General features: G+C 50.0%; 1 protein-coding gene across 1 annotated transcript in view; it reads right to left on the bottom strand.

Annotated features, from left to right (window-relative positions):
- Arhgef10 (Rho guanine nucleotide exchange factor 10) overlaps positions 1–21,297 on the bottom strand; it is a 74,173-nt gene that overhangs the window by 6,385 nt on the left and 46,491 nt on the right. Inside the window, exons 18-26 of the mRNA XM_051169451.1 lie at positions 20,780–20,895; positions 20,238–20,365; positions 19,995–20,095; positions 18,444–18,559; positions 17,429–17,515; positions 15,803–16,014; positions 15,127–15,284; positions 11,594–11,736; positions 2,940–3,114 (exon numbers count right to left, since the gene is read on the bottom strand). Of these exons, the coding sequence (XP_051025408.1) occupies positions 2,940–3,114; positions 11,594–11,736; positions 15,127–15,284; positions 15,803–16,014; positions 17,429–17,515; positions 18,444–18,559; positions 19,995–20,095; positions 20,238–20,365; positions 20,780–20,895 (1,236 nt within the window). The remainder of the gene's footprint in view (positions 1–2,939; positions 3,115–11,593; positions 11,737–15,126; positions 15,285–15,802; positions 16,015–17,428; positions 17,516–18,443; positions 18,560–19,994; positions 20,096–20,237; positions 20,366–20,779; positions 20,896–21,297) is intronic.

Here is a 21,297-nt window from a genome sequence, read left to right as displayed (position 1 = left end):
CACCATGCCGCAGTGTTAGGAACCCAGTTCTTACTGTGGCAGAGCTCGGCTGAGTGACCCTTCCCCAGTGACCAGGCTGCGGGATAGTGCCACATTACCACTGGAAGAACAACAGAGCTTGCAAACACAGCAAGCCTCCCAAATGTGGACGGAAGCTACTTAAGATGCGGCACGTGACGCCAAAGAGTGCTGGCCAACCTTCGGCTTTCCAGTCTGACTCGCCTGTCTGCTCCACCCATATGTGAATAAGCAGCACACTGACACGCTGCATGCAACTAGATTAAGACCTCTGACAGATGGTCCCCGAGGCTGTGTCCATCTTGTACCAGTCTGCCTTCCACAGCTGTGACCAAATATCTGACATTAGCAACTTAAAAGGATGATTGACTTTGGGCCATGTTTTCAGTATCTCTGTTGCTTTTCTGCCTGTGGCAAGCCAGAGACGTGAAGGAAGGGTGTGTGGAGGAAAGTTGCTCATCTGGTGATAGCTAGGAAGGGTGAGGGGGTGGGAACATCTGTCCAAGGCACTCCCCCAGCAACACACCTCCTCTAACTAGACGCCATTTTATAGTCTCCACTATGTCACGACACCATCAGTATGACTCCGTCACTGGATTAGGCCAGAGACCTCATGATCCAGCCGTCCCTTGCCTTAAACCATTGAGCTGTCAAGATTCAAGCCGTAACCCTGCCGAGAGACTGTGATACAACCTCTGGCCTGAGGGAAGGAAGGTGCTGAGGTGGGCAGGCCTCTGGAGAATGGCCCACCCCACAATCCCATGAATCCGGTGGCACCAAGGGTCAGGCTTTGTAGGGGATGTTGGGGCGAGTCAGTGTTCTGCCAGTGGGAAACAGTGTGGAAGGCTGGAGAGGGCAGCACAGGCTGCAGGGTGAATGGAAAGAACACTAGGGCATGGTGCCGTGTGGCCCAGCTGCAGACAGAACATAGCGCGCCCACGCTGAGTAGCCAGTTGTGTTTCCTAACAGAGCTGGCTGCCTGCCCCGGAGGGAGGAACCCCACTGGTCAGTATGGCAGAGAAGAGGAAGTGGGCAAGTGCGTGCAAATGTGTTCTCGTGCACCCTGCTTGCCTGTGTCTGTAGCATCCATTGCCAACGGAGCTGCTCAGAAGCCAGGCACGTCCCACCTTTTCCACGGAAGGAGGAAATTGAAAGGACGGAGGAGAGCAGTACTCAGTTTGTTTTTAAAATTAGGTGGACACGGAGGTCATGGGAAATACCAGATAAAGGAGGTCGGCAAGATGGATGGCCCCCGAGCCACCTCACTGTTCACTGGCTGTCCCTGCCATTTGGTTTCACTGTATCATGTACAAGGATTATTTTGATTAAAAAACAAAACAAAACAAAACTCAACATGCAAACTCCACTCACTGACCAGCCCCTCCTTTCCCTCAGTCTCTGATAGAAACTGCAGGGGATAAACACAAGGCAGAGCAGGGGGACCCTGTGGCAGGGACTGTGGCCAGACACATTCCTGTGGTTGGTTCTCAGGATTCCAGGCACCATGGCAACCGCAGCTGCTTCCCTGGAGGCCACAGGGTACCAGGTCAGAGTCTGGGCCCCAGAAGCTTTATCACAGAACAATCTAACTGTTGTCCCCTTTCCATGTGAATAGAGAGTGCATGGCATTCTCTGGCCGGATGCAAGCGTGTGCTGGCAGCTGGTGAATCTGACATGGTTTCTAAGAGTGACAACAGATGCCAACAGCAGGACCTGTCCAGGTGGCTAATACTTGAAGGAAAATAGTCAGGTCCCCAGTAGCATGCTTTGAGGGCCAGCCTAATGCTAAATCGTTTTTGTTTTCTAAAAATAATATACTTTACAAAACCCTCCATTTTTCTTTCTTTTTTTTTTTTTAAGAGTTATTTATTATTATGTAGACAGTGCTCTGCCTGCATGTACATCTGCAGGCCATAAGAGGGTATCAGATCACATTATAGATGGTTGTAAGCCACCATGTGGGTGCTGGGAATTGAACTCAGAACCTTTGGAAGAACAGTCAGTGTTCTTAACCTCTGAGCTATCTCTGCAGCCCCTCCATCTTTCTAACTAAATAAAAAAGCTAAAAAAAAAAAAAAAAAAAAAAAAAAGGGTCAGCAGCAGTAATCCCATAAAAAATCACCCATGGGCATCCCTACCCGCCTGTGCCCTGAGGGTCTCAGCAAATTTCTTCGGCTGCCATCTTTCTTGTCGCTACCTATGTCATGGACAGGTGCATAGCCGTTTGGCACCATGACCCGTAAACTATTATGCTTTTTCAAGACATCAGGGACAGGCTCACCTAGGACCCACATGTGAACACCAGCCAACACAGCACGTCTGCTGACAGGTGACCAGCTCACCTCACCCTGCATTGCGTGCCTTCTGCCTTCAGCCCATTCTCACCTTTCTCCCATGCTCTCCCTGTGGCCTGCTAGACGGGACTCTGTGGACAAAGCGCAGGCAAGGCCCACTTAAGCCTCTCTCTACACGACCATCATCTGCAAATCCACGCTGTCATGCCCTCTCCCCTCTCCCTGTCAGAAGTTTCCAGTGGTTTCCATTGGCAAAAGGTACATTGAGGACTGCATTTCACCTTGCCTTGCCTCTGGCATTCCCATCCTGTTCATTGTGGCCATTAATGCAGCTTCCGTTAGGTTTGTAGACAGGGTGCATAATCATGCACATAGTCTGCATGTTCATATGCACTGCCCACACACTAACTTACCCTGGGTGTTACACACACTGGCTGTGTACCTGCACACATGGGCCAGATGTGACTACCCAGGGGCCATGGACCACATGGGCTATTTGTGAGCTAGCAGCTGCTGTCATCGCTGTTCCTCAAGCCTCTGCTGCCCTCTCCCCTCCCTTCTGAGGTGCCTGACTGCAAGCTGTACGAGGGACAGTGACACCAGAACCCTCCCTTCCTTGGGGAGTACCTGGCAACATGCTGTGCACGGGGGCATCAATGTTGACATCCTGTAGGTGCTTCAAGGTCTCTGTGTGGAAGAGGCGAAGGGTGGACCCCGAGGTGAAGGCAATCCAAATGCCAACGCCAGCCACAGCCATGTGGGAGATGACCATCCCTTCATCCTGGTGGGCCTCCAGCTGATTCTGGGGGAGTAGAGGAAATGGGTTACACAGGGTACTGGGGGTACAGCCAGAACCTACAACAGTGCTGTGGGCAAAGATGCTCCACAAGGGGGCTAGGCTGAGTCACTCCTGAGGGTCATAGGGTCCAGCTGGAGCCCAGCTCCATGACTGTAATAGCACTGATCTCCTGTCCACAGCTGTAGAATAGCATCTGGAGGTACAATGCCCCTGGGTTTTCCCCGAGTGGGTAAAAATGATTCATAGAAAGAACCCATTGTCACTTTTCTTTTATCCTGGTACCTTCAAAGCTGAGAAAACAACTTCAGCACAACATGAAAGAGGCAATGGAAGGGATGGCTGCTCATCTAGGGCCCCAAGGAGACACAGACAAATGAACAGCCTGGTAAGAAGCAGAGATGCACAGCTGTGGGTCCTTAGGAGGAGGTTGGTCCTGCTCTCCAGACCAGGCAAAGGCTGTCATTCTTCCTCAGACATAACAGTCCTAGGGCAACAGACAGCTATGTGGTGCAGAGGCCAAAGCCAAGTCAAGGTACAGTGTTGCAGCACCCTAGAAAGGCCAGAAATTCACACTCAGGATCAATCTTGGTTCTCTGTATTTCAACAACTTAAAATACAACCATGGGGAAAACACAGACATAGATCTGTGTCCTGAGAGAACAAGGGAGCAAAGCACATGACACGGGGACAACAGGCTTGCCAAGGTTATGGTACCCACACCCACACAGATGCTCCCAGAAGAGCTGGGCTGAGCTAAGCCACACCCTGCGTCAACTGCATCTCATTTCAATGGAAGATTCCAGGGTGGGAGTCGCTATGCTTGCACACACGGGTGGCAGAGCCCAGGTTAGGAACCGCAAGGGGACATCTCCTGCCCTCATCTCCCGGGCCTGGTTTTCAGGCTGCTTGCTGCTGGAACACACAAACCGGATTGATTTCTAGATATCGAACTTGCAGCCTCTGACCTTGCTGAATTTCATGGGTTTTGATCTGCTAGTGTTGTTCCGGATGCCTTAGGGATTCTTTATCCAAGGGCATCTCTTAGCAAATTCACCTCCTTCCAACCTGACCCCCAGGCAGTCCACCCCAGCATCTCTGGTAATAAGAGTTAGCTCTGTGTGGGCAGAAGGGGAAGAGGTGGGACTCCGTGCACTCCTCATGGTCTCCTTTACGCTGTCATTATTCTGGCACCCAGCCTCCTCTTTGTGCCTTGAGATGCTAGCTTTGGCCTGGTCCCTATCTCCTCTCTGTGGGTTCATGCTGAGCATGGTGTGTCTAATGTTCACTGGATGGCCCTGGGGGCAGTTCTTCCTAGATGCCTCCGTACAGAGAACGGATGTGCGGCTGGTGTTACCACCTCCACAGAGGCTGTCTGCTTTACTTTGGAGCTCAGGCTGTACACTGGGACACTCCCTGGAATGTTGAAGAAGGCTGATGCCCAGGCTTATGGCCTGAGGTCTCGGTGCTGGCATGGTCTTTAGGGTTCTGAGATGACTCACACCCACACGCCTACACCCTATAGTTCCTCATCACCAGAGGAAGAAGCCTGAATCAACTTAGCTTTCTGCTTCCTGCTTAACTCTGGCCATAGCGCATATCTGTAGATCACTGTGATTTAACTCGGATCACAGAGGAGCAAGCACCTTCCACATGGAGCTTGTAAACCAGACACGAGGAATGAGTGTCAGCAGCCAGGGATCCTGTGACTGTTCTGCACGTGAGACAGCTGGGGGTGCCAGGGCCTGAGTGTCATGCCCAGCCCAAGCGAGGGACATGGGATCAGGGGAGGGTCAGAGTGGTCTGCGTGCTATTGTCTTTGTTTGTTTTAAGATTTATTTATTATTATGTATACTATGCTCTTCCTGAATGTACACACATAGGGCATAAGAGGGCATCAGATCACATTATAGATGGTTGTGAGCCACCATGTGGTTGCTGGGAATTGAACTCAGAACCTCTGGAAGAGCAGTCAGTGCTCTTAACCACTGAGCCATCTCTGCAGCCCCCCTGCATGCTGTTCTTGTGGGACAGCTAAGGTTATACCTGCTCAGCTTCTCTGGTCTCTGGGAGCCACCATCAGCTTCCTCATAGCAGCCAGGCTGCCAAGCCTCAGGTGGCAGATGAGGCAGAATGTTTTGCCTTGCTTTACCTTGTTTCTGTAAGTGCTGGAAGAGCCTTCCCTTCCTGCTCAGTGCCCTGCACTCATGTTGGGTGCAGAGCTGTCTGCAGGGAAAGTTGACCCTGTGCACGTGGGGTCACAGATCTTGGTCACTACTGACCCTCTCGGGAATCCAAGGCAGAGCAATAACTGCCCCTGGGAACTATGGTAGCTGTGTCATAGGATTTCTGGTGTGTGTGTGGGGGGGCTTGAAAAAGCAGAATAAGAAACCACAGCATGTGAGGCCCGAACAGCAAGGCTCCTCCTTTCTCTCCATGTCACACCGCCTATACAGCCATCCCTGGAGGCACACATGCCACAGCTCTCCGGTCTCCAGCTCTCAGCAACCTTCTCAATCTGGTCTGCAGGCTGCAGCACTTGAAGGGTTGGTGGTATCATCTTCTGAGAAAACACATTTTACAACATCTGTTCTGGACCTAGGATCCCTTGGGGCTTGATGTCACAGAGCAAGTGTGATATTCGCAAGAGAACAGCGAAGTCTGTTCTAGGGCTTAAGGTCAAAGGCACCAGCTCCAGCAGACTTGGATGGAAGGCAGCCTGGCCCTCTCCCTCTGCAATCCATACAATGAGGTGAAAGATCCAGGCTCCTGTTAGTGTGGGGTCTTCCTGGCCCTGTCAACCTGCTGTGTCCTCTCATCCCTTGGCCCCCTTGGCCCATGCCTCATCCAGCCTGAGGACCATGGCTCCTCCAGGGGTCACGTCTCACTGTGACACTCTCTGTGGTTCCTAGTGAACTCTGCTCATCTTGATGGGGGTGGTGATGAGGACTATGGTTTGATATTTGTAGCCATAACCTGACACACAGATTCAGGGCAGATGCAGCGCTTGAAAATCACAAGACCAGTCCTGACCCTGGCATGCCTGCTGAGGGCTGGGCAGAAAGGAGCCCCCAGAGACCCACAGTCTCTGGCACAGCCCCATGCCTGGGCACATTGTAACTGGCAGGTACAGAACAGTACTGGATGCTGGATAAAGGACCACATGGCACTGATTCTGGAAATGGATCCACTGAGATGCTGGGCATGGATGCCCTAAGCCTGACTTTCTGTTTCAAAACAGGAACACAGGCCCAGGTCTTGTTCCTTCCCTCCCTCATGAGCATGTCTCAGAGGTCACGGATGCCAGGATAGATATGTGGAGCCTGGTCTGTGCTGCCATGTTAGTTATTATAAGGAAGAACATGGCTAAAGAGCACTGTGGTGTTGCTGTACTCCTGTCCTGGCTATTCATCCTGTCTGTACATTTATCCCACTCTCCTCCCTTCTTTGCGTTTAGTTAAAACAACCATATATGGTGGAAACTCAAGAGCAGTCTTTAGAGTTAAGCAGCTCCAGGAATGAAGTTATAACCATGCCCCGGGGCTCTAAGAACAAAGCTGGGAAATTAGCATCTACCAGAAACCCAGAAACATCTGCCTGTTCCTAAACATCACATTGCTCTAGACCTGTATCAGTTCTGAGACTTGATTTTTAGCCACGTGTGCAAGTGTACTCGCATACACGCATACAGAATAAAAAGCAAGAAGGAAAGCTACATGCAGCTACATGCAGGAAAGAGAAAAGATGACAAGGGGCTGGACAGATGCTCAGGGATCAAGATCACATGCCACTCTTACAGAAAACACAAGTTTAGCTCCCAAGCACCCACTTTAGGTAGCTCACAGGGGATCTGACGCCCTCTTGTGGCCTCTGTGAGCACCTGCACGCATGTGCACATACACACATGCATGCATAGACATGGACATAACATGTGGAGAATACAGTTCCTCCACTGTAGAGGAATTTCAATCCAGCAACAAGGCAGCTTTGGCAAGAGATCATATCCAAAGACCTTTTAGATCTGTGTGATCCAGGCTGGGCTACAGACACACTCTTGGTACGCGTCTTTAATAACAAACAATGAAGGTAAAGCTAGTTTGTAGAAGGAAGCAGCCATGTTTGAAAGTGACGTCTAATTGAGGGGCAGACAAAGTGATGAATCAGAGAAAGGTCTGACAGAATAAGTCAGAGATAGGATGCGCCCAACTCACAAGAACAGACAGGAAAGACAGGCTACTTCAGAGCAGCGCAGAGTGAGTCAGAAGTGGAGGGCAGTCCAGTCGAGTTCAGGCGATGCACTGGAGGTCTGTTCAGCTGAGTCAGTCCCCTTCTGCTTGTGCAGTAGAGCAGCGCAGGTCAGCAGAGGCGGTTGAAGCCAGAGAATAAGAAGGAGCCAGAAGATTAGGATAAATTTCCAGAGTTAGTTTGAATCCAAGCAGAGCAACTTAATGAGAAACCAAGAGCGGCCATTTTGAAATCAGTCAGCTTGGAGAGGAGTTTGAGCCAGAATAGCTGAATTGAACCAGCCAGGCCAGAGCTCAGTGAGAACAAGAAAGGGCTCAGTAAGCAAGCAGCAAGCCTCTAAGATGACGCTTACATCTGGTGAATAAAGGATACTTTTACACTCCACGATATGACAATTAGCACTAGGAACTCCCCTCAAGCTTGGTAGGAGGCAGAAGCATCATCTGGGAGGTGCTCTACCCCAGCTTGTCAGGTTACAGACCCCAGGCACAGGACACCCTGCCTATGCGCCTTCCCACACAGCCCTGCGGCAGTTGTGACAATGCCTCAGCCTCACAGCCTCCTTCCTAATGGCCCCACCATGCTAGACCCAGGCCCAGCCACAGGCTCACAGCTTGTTCAGGAAGGCAGCTCCCTCCACAGGCAGCACCCCCACTCCAGCTGGGTGAACACAGGTTGAGATCCCGGGTTGTACCCACATCTCAGCTGTGGCTGCCCACAAACCGGGAACATCATGAATCTCATTTTCCCAGAAAAGCAGGTTTTGCTTCTCTCTATAAATATATCTAGTTAGTTTTGGGCTAAAAATTACACAGAGGGGACTGGTACACGGATCTGGATGCTCTATTCTTTGAGCCTTGGAGAACTCCAGCAATGAGCCTCTCTGCAGCATATGGCACAATAAAGCAGAGAGGAACATCACCTTATCTTGGACGCCTTCTGAGGAAGGCTACAGAGAGCATCCCCTTGTATTTTTTTTTTTTTTTTTTTTTTTTAGTTTACTACCTACTACTACTACTACCAACAGTAATGATGATGATGACGATGACGATGACGACAATGATGATACCACCATTTGGGGGGAACATCTTAAAATAGTGTTATGTCTTAGTATAAAAATGACGACTAACAAAACATTACTCTGGCCCTTGTATGTTTCTTTTAGCAAGATTTCATCCTCGTAAAAAATGGCAGCTGCAGCTCCAGTGTGCTGCGCTGGCTGGTGGGCATTTCCCTTCACCAATAAAGCAGCCCCTGACCCAGAGGTCCAGGAGCGCATTCTGTGGCATGCACCTGGGCTATGGACAGACGCTTGGGCTATGACACACAGAATCAGCAAGGCAACACTGCTACTCAAGGTCGCCCTGCGGAGCGTGTCTGTGCAGGTTTTGGAACTTTCTAGGAACCTGACGCCCAAGATGATGTACCTGCAAGGGCTGCAGCAAAACTTCAGGAAGTTGCTGCTGGCATCTGACTTGGTAGGGAGGGCCCTGTGCTTGAAGGGAAGGTTCTAACAAACAACAGTGAGTCACAGGTGAATGTAAAAGTAACCGAAGTTACCGTGGCATGATGGGAGGGAGTGGTTCTCCATGTCTCCTTCTGCCTCTCCTAGAACTAGCTGGAAGTCCTGGGCCTTGGGGACACAGAGAAGTCACCTCATACAAGAATCAGAAAAACAGCCACTGCTGTAGTAGCGTACTCCTGTTACCCCAGCACCTGGGCTGAGGCAGAAGGGTCTTCAGTTGAGGGTCAGCCTGGGGGCGGGTGACATTTTCTTGTTGCAGCCCCAGAGGGGCAGTTTTGAGCCTGGGCCTCACCAGGACACTTGGTGGCATCTCCACCTCTGTCCAGGTGGAGGCCTCCTGCTTCTAGCAGAGCTCATCTCCTGACCACCTCAACTGCCCTAGGGAGTCTGCGGGCGGGAGACAGAACCTGCACCGAGGAGCTCAATGCCATGCTTGCACACACTACAGTGCGCAGGCCTTGCAACAGGAGTGCGCTGAACATGCCTAAGGCCCTGGATTCTACTCCCGGCCCCAGAACCACCCTGAGTTCTCTGCATCTGGAGCATCAATTCCACTCTCTCTCTCCTGAGATGACAGAACATGCCACCAGTACCTGTCCTGAAGTACATGTCTGACCAACATCTAAAAAGGTGACATGTGAATGCTTAGCAATATGTCCTGAAGCCCTGCTCAGGCGAGCTAGTAAAGCTCACCAAAGATGACCTACAAATGTTTCTGAGGCCAGTGATGCTAAAGTCATCCAAACATGTCAGATTAAACAAGCCCCACCCTGAAGAATCAAACAAACAAACAAAAAACCAAAAAAAAAAAAAAAAAAACCAAATCAATGTGACCTGAGCTTACACAGGGAAGGTTGGAGTAAGAGATGGTGAAAGGCAGATGGGGTGACTGGGCATGAGCAATCTGTATAATAAATAGTATAAAATATAACCAAGGAAATGCTGATGCCACAATCTGTGACTGGGACGTGGGACTGGAGACTTGACCATAGGTAGTAGATGCACCAGTGGGCAAAGGTGTGCTAGGCAGTGTCGCCTTCCTCCAGTGAAGGACACACCTCACTCACTGCCTGTACTCACCTGCTCTGTGCTATGCAGCATGCCTGTGCCTACCTAGCTCCCACTGCGGAAGAGGATTGTTTGGGTACTTACAATTACCTTTTCCTTACTCACACAGGGGAAGAGGAATCAACCAAGGAAGGATGGAGGGTTTTAGAGAGGGAACGGCTATAGCTGCTGCTACAATGGACACACGTCACCCATCATCTTACCACCGTGTGAGTGGAGGTCAGTGTTTACTGTGGACTGCACAGCGAGGACATGTCAATTCACGTAGGCTGATGGGAGCAAGCGGGACACATATAGGGGTGCTGACGGCAGGAGAGGGGTGTGCATGGGGGCAGAGAAGTACTGTAATCTCTGAACTTCCTGCTCAATTTTGCCAAGAACCTAAAGTGTCTCTAAAAATAAAGTTCATTCACAGGACAGCAACTCACTGTGTAAGCCAGGCTGCCATCACCAAGGGTGCGGGTGTGCGGCTCTGTGTTTCTTTTCCTGCCTCTCAGGCCCTCTGAACACTTTCTCCTGGACTGCTTGTCTCTTTCTCCACATCTGGGAAGACCTTGCTGTACACTAAGAATGTTAACTTTTGGTCATAGTACAGGAAATATTTTCCTGAATCTGAAAATGAATACTTTGGTGCCTGTGTAGTAAACATCAGATGTGAAAGGTTATGACTCTAAGTCACAGTTTCTTTTCCTACAGTGGTGACTTCCATGTCTGAGATCTCAGGAGAAGCGTCCTCATGGCATAGTGATCCCCACACCAACCTGCTTTTTGTCCCATGAGTCTTTGGTTCCTCTTTTTGTCCAAATTCCCATATAGAGGGAGTTTTTAGATGGGGAAGGCTGGGCTGGCTTCCTGAATGGCTGGCTAGTTCTTCCTGCATCCCAGGAATGAACTCTGGCCACAGATGAGAAACCAAGCTCCAATGGAGCACTGGGCTTCCATGTGTGGTGGTTTGATTGGAGTGACCACCATAGAATGACATGATTGAATGCTTGGACCATAGGGAGTGGCACAATTAGGAAGTGTGGCCCTGTTGGAGGAAGTGTGTCACTAGGGGCTGGTCTTTGAGGTCTCAGAAGCTCAAGTCACTTTTGCTGCCTGTGGATCAAGATTTAGATCTCTTAGCACCACATCTGCCTGCATGCTGCCATGTTTCCTGCCATGACAGTAATGGGCTAAACCCCTGAAACTGTAAGCTACCCCAATTCCATGCTTTCCTTTATTGCTGTGGTCATGGTGGCTTCTCTAGTGCCCAGAGAAGGGGTTAGGAAATGGTAAGTTAAATTTTCTAAGTAATCTTACATTTCCTTCTTTCTTTTGTTTGTTCCTTTTCTTTTCTTTTCTTTCTTTCTTTCTTCTTCTTCTTTTTTTTTTTTTTTTCCCCCCCAGACAGGGTTTCTCTGGGTAGCCTTGGCTGTCCTGGACTCACTCTGTAGGACCAGGCTGGCCTCCAACTCACTTTGATCCACCTGCCTCAGCCTCCCTGTGTGCTGAGACAAAATGTGTGCATCACCACGCCCACCTTCGGTAATCTTTTCTTTCTAAGCAAAGCCAGTAAGTGTCTTGGGCTGACACAGAGCCCCACCCGTTCCTGCCACTCACACTGCAGAATGCCTCCCAGCTGCAGGCAGCAGGAGCAGCACTCACCTCTATGGTGTGAGTCTCCAGGCTGGCCATGAACACCTGCCCTCCCGAGGCTGCCCACAGCGCACCCTCCACCAGGAGAAGGCTTCTGACAGGCAGGACGCCCAACTTGATCACTTGCTGGGGTTCTGAGTTCCAGGATCCATCTTATAGAAATAGAAAGAAAATACTGTTAGTTCCCCTTGAACTTAGCTAACTGTGCAGAGGGACAGAGAAATAGGACCACATGTCACTGCAAAACACAACTCAAGTACCAACTGTGGTCACGATGCTTGCATTTAACATGGGAGGGGGTCGGAGACCCCGAAACCAGCCCTGTAGCATGTAGAAGACACAGAGGACAGCAGGCAGGATGGGTCTCAGCTAAGTGCACCCCTACCTGGCATGTCTCTAGGCACAGTGGTTGTAAAGACAGAAAGCAAGACTTAATGCAAATTTTAAGGCAACTGACAGGACTATCTTCTAAGTACTTAATTAACTCTTCACAACAGCCCCAGGATTCCAGTGGTAATTAGACCATCAGAGACACTTCCCTGCTGTGTGTATGAGTTCTCTTAGCTCAGAGGAAGCAACGCCTCAGCCTTTTCTCTCTCCTGACCCAAAGCCATCAGCCTCTGAGTACAAAACCCTATGAGCAAGTGGAGCTGAGCTGGACCATCAGAGAGAGGTGACTGGGCAAGCTCCACTGCTATGGGTGGGGCTTATTGTTACAAAGCACCTTTGATGGGAATTCTGCTCAGGCAGAGTAATGTGGCAGGATGGTTTTGACCCTCAGGGGCCCAGCTTACCTTTCATGCAACAGTTGCACTGGGCCCACATACAGTTAGTTAGATGTGTGCATCACACATGCATGCATGCATGCATGAATACAGAAATGCAGGTGTGCACAAAGCCACATACACACACACACAAACACACACACACACAAACACACACACACACACACACACACTTCGCCTTTCCCTCACCTGCCCTGACATTTTCACAGAAGCAGCCATCCCATGTGGTACTCACAGCCCTTCCCAGCACTGCAGCCTGCACCTGTGATGATGGAGCACAGTTTCCTGAGATGCTCACATGCTTGAGAGGGCAAGCATGGCACAAGAATGCAGACGGCACAGAACTCTGCCGGTAGGCTGCCAGAAGAGCGGCGTGTAGCTGGCTGACAGTGCGGTTCCTTTGAAACAGGAACTCCAAGATCAAAGGTAGGATAACCCACTTTGGACATTTCACTTTGGCTGAGGCTTGACTTCCAACAATCGGCCTCTGTTTTCTGGCCACCTAAGTGAGCTCTTTTCCTTCCACACTGCGTTCTTGTCTCCCTGGGAGAGCTATGTGCAATCTCTCTGCTTAGAGTGTTTGTGGCCGAGGTCAGAACTGCTAGGCAGGTTGCCCGCATCCTAGCCAGACTTTACACACAAGCTAGCAATACAGATAACCCTATGTCTTCACAACTTGAGAGTTTCTCATCACGTCCCAGGTTACTAAGCCCTACCCCAAAGCAACCACCCACTCTATCTGGGAAAGCCATGGTCTCCAACCAGCCACCTCCTCTGCCACCAAGAACAGAAGGACAACAGGCTATGTGTGGACACATAGCCCACTTTACACTCTACCGCCCAGGCCTGCTGCAGTGCTCAGGAAGACTGCAGAGGTGGTGGAACTACAAAGGCGGCGTGTGCCATGATGCATACTGTATTATACAGCACGGGGCTGGTCTGGTCAGAGTGCACAGTGATGAGGATTAACCTTCAAGCCACTAACACACCAAGAATGAAGACAGCCAGATGGCCAAGGGGGCAGGAGAAGTCAAAGGGGACCACCTAGAAACCTACAAGAAAGGGCACCATGGCTAAGGGAGCATAAAACAATATAATGTCAATCAGAAAATTAGGCCAAAAAATCCCAAGATTATATAAAAGCTACTGAACATGTGAAGCCAAAATACTACTAAAAGTAGATGGAACAGAAAACCAGCAGTTTTTAAATGAAAGAAAGGGCTCGGAACAAGGCTCAGTGACCCAGCTTTTTGATTTACGTGCAAGCACAGGCTCGATTCAATCTCTAGCACATTAAAGATAATAGAATAACACAAAGGAAGATGGGATTGTGTTCTAAGTAACCATGTAAGCTTTGATAGCATAATTTTAACTCTAACTCAGCAAAACTGCACCAATAGTTATTTAGAAGTTCACATGCACTCATAGTAATGGAAAAGTGGACGTCATCTTCTGAAATCAGCTTCAAAGACCTGTTATATCCCCCTGAAAAATCACCGCCCTTCCAACTTTCAAATAGTCAATATTACCATGCAGTGTGGTCCCCAGCAGAGAGAGGCCTGGAGAACACAAGGTGCAGAGCTGGGCAGCAAGGCTCAGCAGCCATGGACGGAAGTCCAGAGCTCCCCAGACAGTGCTCGTTCTTGCCAGTGCTCCACAGGGCGGTAAGGAACTCACCAGCCATTTTGAAAGCTCACTGATACATATCCAGAAAGCACGGGCAGGCATAGAGAGCAGCATCGGGGCAGGAGACCCCACATCCTACACTTCAGGTGGCAACACTGAGACTCCTTAGGTAACATAAAGGGTCGAGTTGGATGCCTTTGGATGTGGATGCGTAGGGCCTGAGGCCAGCTCCTGGGGAGCTGTGGGGCCAGGTGCACAAGGCTATAGGGTAGGTCTGGGCATCTGATGATCATGCCTGGCAGGGAAGGGTCAGCCTCTAGGCTTCAGCTGGGCAACATCTATATCATGGGCTTGGATGAGGGCCTAGGGAGGAAACCTGGCCACTAGCCGTGCAGCAGCAAGGACAGTCCCTGGAGACGCATTTCCATGAGGCAGCAGCTGAGGTGCATGAGCAGAGCTCAGGAAAGCAACAATATCACTCCCACAACTGGGCAGGTTCCCAAAGTCTGCAGAATAGCGTGGGGCTGTTTTTCCCTGTCATCTTCTGGGAGAAGCACAGAGGAACCAGAATTCGGGGCAGACTGGAGAGTCTACGGAGGAGAGCATGTGACCCGGGCGGTCCTCTTTCCATCCGCATCAGAGACCATCAGATGGCTAGCTAAATGCTGCCATGCCACAGGAAGACTGGGTGGGGGCTGAGGGGCACACATGGGGGGCTGAGGGCTTCTGAGATGGTAAGGACTGGGCTCAGTGTTTGACACTCTGTGGGGGCAGATGAGGCCGTTCATCACATGCTATGTGGGAAGACTGTAAGATGGAGAAGCCAGCCCTGGATGGCTATCACATCCCCAAGTAAACGTGGGTTTGAGGGATGGAGCCAGGCACACGAGAGCATGAGAAAGTCTAGACTGCCCAAGAGCACTAGGGTGGGGCTTCAAGGCTGATCTCCTTATCAGAGTCACTGTGTCACTGTGGAGCAGGAAGAAGGCCCTGGAAACCAATCTGAGAAGAACTTCCCATGTGTCTTTTTGGAAAGGAGCAAGTTACGCTGACTTGGAACCGGGACTGACAAGAACCATGGGAGGTGAGACTTACTTCTAGCCAAGGGTTGGGCCTAATGTGGGTGGTTACCTGGAGCCTTGGTGTAGCTGGCTACTGACCCATTGACCAGGCCTGCGTACAGGCCTTGCAGGGAGCAGGCCAAGCTCATGACCGTGGACTTTTCCGGTGTGTAGAAGTGCTGAAGCCTCACCTTCTTGCAGCCCTGACTGCTTTTGTAAATGGAAATGCTGTAAAAACAAACAAAAATAACCCACACATTAATTAGCAGACCCACATGTGCCCCGAGAGAGAGGCCAATCAGCCAATCAACATCAACAGATGGCATGTGTCTTCTTCTTCCCCCATCCTTCCCTCCCCATCTTAACACACACTTAAAAAGCACCTGCAGCCATTCTGATTTTACTCTTGCAGCTTAAAGAGAAATTCTGGGTCATAGTTTATTTTCCTCCTATACATTTTGCAACGTTAGTTTAATTTATAGTATAAAATACAGTTGCTTTATTCCAAAGTGGAAGAAGTGGTATATTTTTAAGAAAAATTAACAAAAACTGAGGGGGGGGTGCAAGCAGTGGGGAGCTTTCCCCTTTAAAAAAAAACTACCATGGGTGTGGACGACTGATAACTTCAGAGTGCGGTCAGTGACTGGGAACCCTCCCCCTTGAGTTTCCCACTAGGCTCATACTGCCCTTGGGAGGGGACTTGTCGTCCACTGAGGATAACCCCTAACACAGCGGATGTGCGTTACCTTCCCTCCTCTGTGCCCAGGCAGATGGTGGGCCCATGGGATGCTCTCACAGCTGTGGCCTCTGGATCCATGGCTTCCCGGGGCTCCTCTGCAGGAATGTAGACCATGCACAGGATGCGCGATTCCACGTTGAAGCATTCAATGACTTTGGGGTTGGGGCTTTGGAAGGAAACAATGGCGACCTGACCCATCTGATTGCTACAGCTTCCAATCTGAGGCAGAGATTGAGAGGGAGAAAGAAGTGTGGACTGAGACATGCTTCTGGAACTGCCATGTCTTCTGATCAGGCATGGTCCTGTATACGCAGAAACCTGACCCACGGAGGCACTGGTTTTCATGTGGGAATCACACTCAGAAAAAGCAAATGCAACAAAGGATGCCTAAGAGAGGCCGCTTCTCTTTCCGACACTTTTTTTTTTTATTTCAATAACATGAATATAACTTTATTGTCAAAGTGACAAATGTACACATCAAATACCAGACACACGTTCCTTACACAACCGCCAGGGCTATTTATACACTCATAAAAGTACAGAAGAACAAATTAGTGCCAGTGTTAAGTAAGCTGGCATGAAGGTGCGACTGCACTTGGCCTTAGTGAAAACAAGCCTTTCGAGAGGCAAAAAATGGAAAAGAGCGCAGCCCAAAGCAGGTCATCCTGGGGAGCACACTGTGGGCTGTCAAGCAGACCCAGGATTTCTGCAATGAGTCTCATGAACGCCTATAGCCCTCCCAGCAGTTAACAGTCTGGAGGGGTCTGACCCCTGACCCCTGACCCCTGAGACAGACAGCCGACTGGCTCCCAGTACTGGTGGATCTTTTCTCCTTCCTCCAACCTGGAGCATGTTGTTATACCTCACTGCCTCTCCTGCACGTATTCCACGCTATAAGTGAGCAGCCCCCTTTGGCCCTGTTGAAAGGAGGCCCAGTCATCAGTTCCCTGGTCATGAGTGAGTGTGTGCCTGGGTCGCTGCACGCCTGCATGTGGGCGTGCGTGCATTAGTTCGTGTGTGAATCAAGTGCCAGCAGCTACAAATCTGTGCAGAAGGAACCTACAACCCACGAGAATAGTGTCTCCATTGGTCCCTAGGTAGGCACACTGGCCTACCTAGCTGGCCACCCTGCTCCACTCTGAACACTACTAGAAACAGAGCCGAGCAACAGCTCTGGCTATGACAGACATGTCAACTGTGAGAGATGTATACTGCGAGGGACAGTGTAGGGGCACAGGAGGCCAGGGACCCAGGCCCAGGGAAGCTCCTCTACTGTGCAAGAACCTGAAATGGCTACTGCCACTGAGTGTCACAGACAGCCTGGACTTGGTATGGAACAGAGTCATTTTAACCATGATGCCAGCATAAAAGCCAGAGATGTCGCCAAAGAGGAGGAAAGTCAATGTGGGGACACACTAGAGTGGCTGACATGCCAAAGCCATCCCCACAGCATTTAAGTTCACTGTAAAAGTCTTAGATGAAGAGGAACAGAAGCCAGTGTTTTAATTCATAAGTTCACACGTCAGAGGAAAGGCTCTGCTTGGAAACCTAAGCTAGCGTTCTCTGGTGAATGCCCCTCAGCCACCTCCCAGTTCTCTGTCAGCCTGCCCTAGGGACAAACCAAGGGCCTTACCCACAGGAAACCACGTGCTGCGCAGGGTGAAGCTGGCTGGCTTTCGTTGCTTAGGTAAGGCTCGGGGTTGTAAGCTGCACACTCGATCTGCAACGGAACACAGCACTGTAGATTCCAGGGTTTTCCATCCTTGGTTGCTAAACCATGGGCCTGAGCAATGGATGCACAGAGCCAACTGTGCAAGTTTCACAAGCTCACTCTGCAAGGAGATCTTTGTCTTTAGAACCCTTCAGCCATGTCCACAGCAAGGCCATGCCAGGTCAGCCAGGGGGACTGAGGAGCAGGGCACCTCATGGTGTGTCCGCTGGCCTTCCTTACACCTGAGCTGTGTGGTTCCACAGGGGAAGAGTCTGAGGTTTCCAAAGGTGTGTTCACTAGAGCCAGGGACAAGGTAGTCCCCATGGAATGGGTCAGTGGCCAGGAATGAGAGATAACAGTGTCAAATCATTTCTTTTCTTTCTTTCCTTTATTTATTTATGTTTTTATTTTTTGGTGTTTTGAGACAGGGTCTCTCTGTGTTAGCCTTGGCTGTCCTGGACTCACTTTGTAGACCAGGCTGGCCTCGAACTCACAGCCATCCGCCTGCCTCTGCCTCCCGAGTGCTGGGATTAAAGGCGTGTACCACAATGCCCAGCCCGTCAAGTGATTTCTTAAAGAGAGCTTGTCAATGGCACTGTGAAGACACTGTGGGTGTTCACAAGACACAGCTGGTACGTTAGCAGAGAGAGAACACACTCCATCAAGCAGATAACGGCCTTAGAGGCCTGACCCTCTATAGAAAGAGGCGGTTCATCAAACTGGGGTAATCACAGAGGGGGCAGCTGCTGTAGCACAGAGGCGTGTGGCCTACAATAACCTTAGCCGGCAGCAGGCCACACAGACAGTGGCTGGGTCTCATTGGTGGGCTCCCAACAACAGCCATCTCCAACACTGCTAATGTATTTCCTCTTAACTAGTAATAACAGAATCCTATACCAGTGTTCCCCAAGAAAATCCTCTGCCTTCACCTTAAAACTCTGGCTGCTTGGCCCACCATCACAGGCATGTGTCCCACCAGGAGAGGGTGTGTCTCCTTCTTGGCTAGGTTGCCATCGTCGTCCACACAGAACCATCCCATGTGGTTCTCCTCCTCTGTGGGCACAGTCAGACAGAGCGAAGCTGAGTTGCTGGGGTGAACGTGAGCATTCCTGCAGCTGTACCCAACCCTCCACAGCTTGTAGGCAAGGATGACTTTATCTTGGGGTGCTGTACTGCCTTCCCCTAACTGGAGGTGGGGGGAAGGAGGCACTCACTGCGGCAGCCTAGCTTATGCCATGTCAGGGGGCCTCACACTCCGCATCCACCCCTGAAATGAATGTACCAGCATCTTGGGCTGAGTCCAAACAGATTCACTGAGAAATCCTTAAACATGAAGACATAATTGGTCCCTAAAGAAAATGGCCACCTTAGCCCTGAGTAAAAACAGAAGAGAACTTACCACTCTGTGTTATTCTACAAGGGGCCATCCCTTGTTTGTAGAGGCACAACCCAGTGAATCACCCAGGAGGGCACAAAGAGCCTGTCCCCTGCCAGGTCAAGGAGGCTCCCTTTCACAATAAGAGTCCTTGTCCTCTCACTAACCATTGCTTTCTAGGAGACCAGGAGCAGCTGACTTCTGTTTTATTCTCGGGTGACATTTCAGACAGTCTGCACTTAAAAGAGGACTTCACCAATGGGTGCACACACCTACCCACTTACAGGTGATCAGTCACATACACTGACATCACATCTACACACACACTTATATGCCATATGTATGCATATACATGGCACAGTGCAAGCTGAGTAAAAGCTCTGTGTATGTAAATTATATACAAACTATACAGAGATGGGTCTACCTACCCACCATCCTTCAGTCTGTACACCTGTCTACCTATCACTAACCTCTCATCTCTCTACCTAACCTCCTATCGCCTATCAATCTCCCTATCATATCATCTTCCTACCTTATTACTTGTTATCTATTGATTTGCCAACATACTTATCTTTTCTCGTCTACCTACTTGCCTACCTGCCTACTACCTACCTATCCAGACTAAAAGAATAACCGAACCAGAATGCAGTTATAAAGCCACATCTAGCCATAGGAAAACCACAGGACTTATTTTTAGAGCTGGGGTTCCTGAGTGACAAGGTTCTGACTCGCTGCACTCCCTGTCATGGGATGAGTTAGCAGAGGCTGAGATGCTGGGCTCGTCCTGCTCCTGACCCATGCCAGGGTTCCAGGCTCTGGACCAGGCTACAGCCTCAGGGGCCCACCCTTGAGCTCAACAGTCACAACATGTTAAGACTGCCTTACCACAACCATTGCTATGTTCTTGCAGCCCCCTGAGTCACAATACGGACTGTTTAACCTATTTTTTTTTTTTTTTCCATTCAAAGCTAGGCTTCCAGGTCACGGGAAGTTTTCTCTCACCCTGGTTTTACCCTCCCAGGTGTATGCATCATCACACGACATCTCTGATGACTCTGAAACTGTCCTGTTCTTATTAGTGCATGCCCAGTTAGGTTAAACCCTGTGTCTTACCGAGTGCCAGCTTGGCCATCTGCAGGCTGCTCACCCAGGACTCCTTGATGGCAGGTGTGAACGTATTGAACACGGCAGTAAAGAAAGTGGGCCGCCCTGACCTGCCAGGGAAGAGAAGCATTCCCCTTATAGACCACACTACCAAGGACAATTAGTGTGCATAGTCTGCCATGTAACGCAGTCATCAAAGCCAGAAAACACACGTGACAAGAGATGTTACTTTTTTTGTTTAAAATTACTGACTTGTCCTGCTTTCCTGGGAGCTGTAACTGAATCCTGCAGCGGTCAGCAGCTCTGATGTCATCTTCTTTCCTCAGAACCAGCCGTTGCAAGCCTGCTGTCCAGTCATGGGCTACTGACTGGTTTAAATTCTACAGAGGAAATGAATAATATGCCCGTTAGGGCTTATTGCCTTTTGCTTTGTTTTGTGACAAGGTCTCACTCTAGCCTAGGTAGTCCTGCCAAGGGCTGTGATGACAGGCATGAACCAGCACACTTTCATCACACACACATTTATAAGAGGGGAAAAAGTAAAGTGCTAACACGAAAAACTCAGGCAGACCCGACTGTGCTCATGTCCAATTACAAAATCCCTTGGGGTTGATCACGCAGAGATATAACTGAGGCTTAAGCATCGCAGGGCGAAGGAAAGCTACACTGCCCCAAACAACAGAAAAGCAGCGCTGGGCCTGGTCCCTGGAGATGCCCGAGGGCTTGATTCTGGAGACAAACCCACGCTCACAGATCTAGAAGCCACAGCAGTGTCCCATCCAAGAGGCCGTTACCTGATAGCTCCCTCGAAGGTTTCCGATCAGCTGCGAGATCTGGCCAACGACGTTCAGGTCATGCAGCAGGTTCTGCAGGTCCTGGTACAGCTGCCCTGGCCCCATGTAAACTTTGTCTGGAAATGAGAAGGAAAATACAAGAACCACTGTCTCCCTGCTTTGGTGAGGGGTGTGGGGGGGACCAAAATAAATTTTAGTTTTGCTTTTTTTTTTTTTCTTTTTTAAGTTGGGGAGGATATACAATTTAAAAACACAGTTTCTAGAATTTTGGCATTATTCCTGCTATTTTGAAATAATTTACTGTATAGTATGATACCCTCCTCCATCTGCCATCCAAGAGGTTGGTGTCTCCTCTCACAGAACTATATGTTGTCATGATCAGGGTGACACAGGATGACACTACTCCTGTCAGACACAAACGCCACCGGTTTCTGCTCATTGGTCTCATCTTGGGCTAGCCCATGGCCCCGCACTCCATGAGTGACCTAGCCTTCACCCTGCTCATCTTGGGCTAGCCC

The sequence above is a fragment of the Acomys russatus genome, chromosome 27 (genome assembly GCF_903995435.1).
Source record: "Acomys russatus chromosome 27, mAcoRus1.1, whole genome shotgun sequence".
Taxonomy (NCBI): Eukaryota; Metazoa; Chordata; class Mammalia; order Rodentia; family Muridae; genus Acomys; species Acomys russatus.
This window is presented reverse-complemented; position numbering and strand designations above follow the sequence as displayed.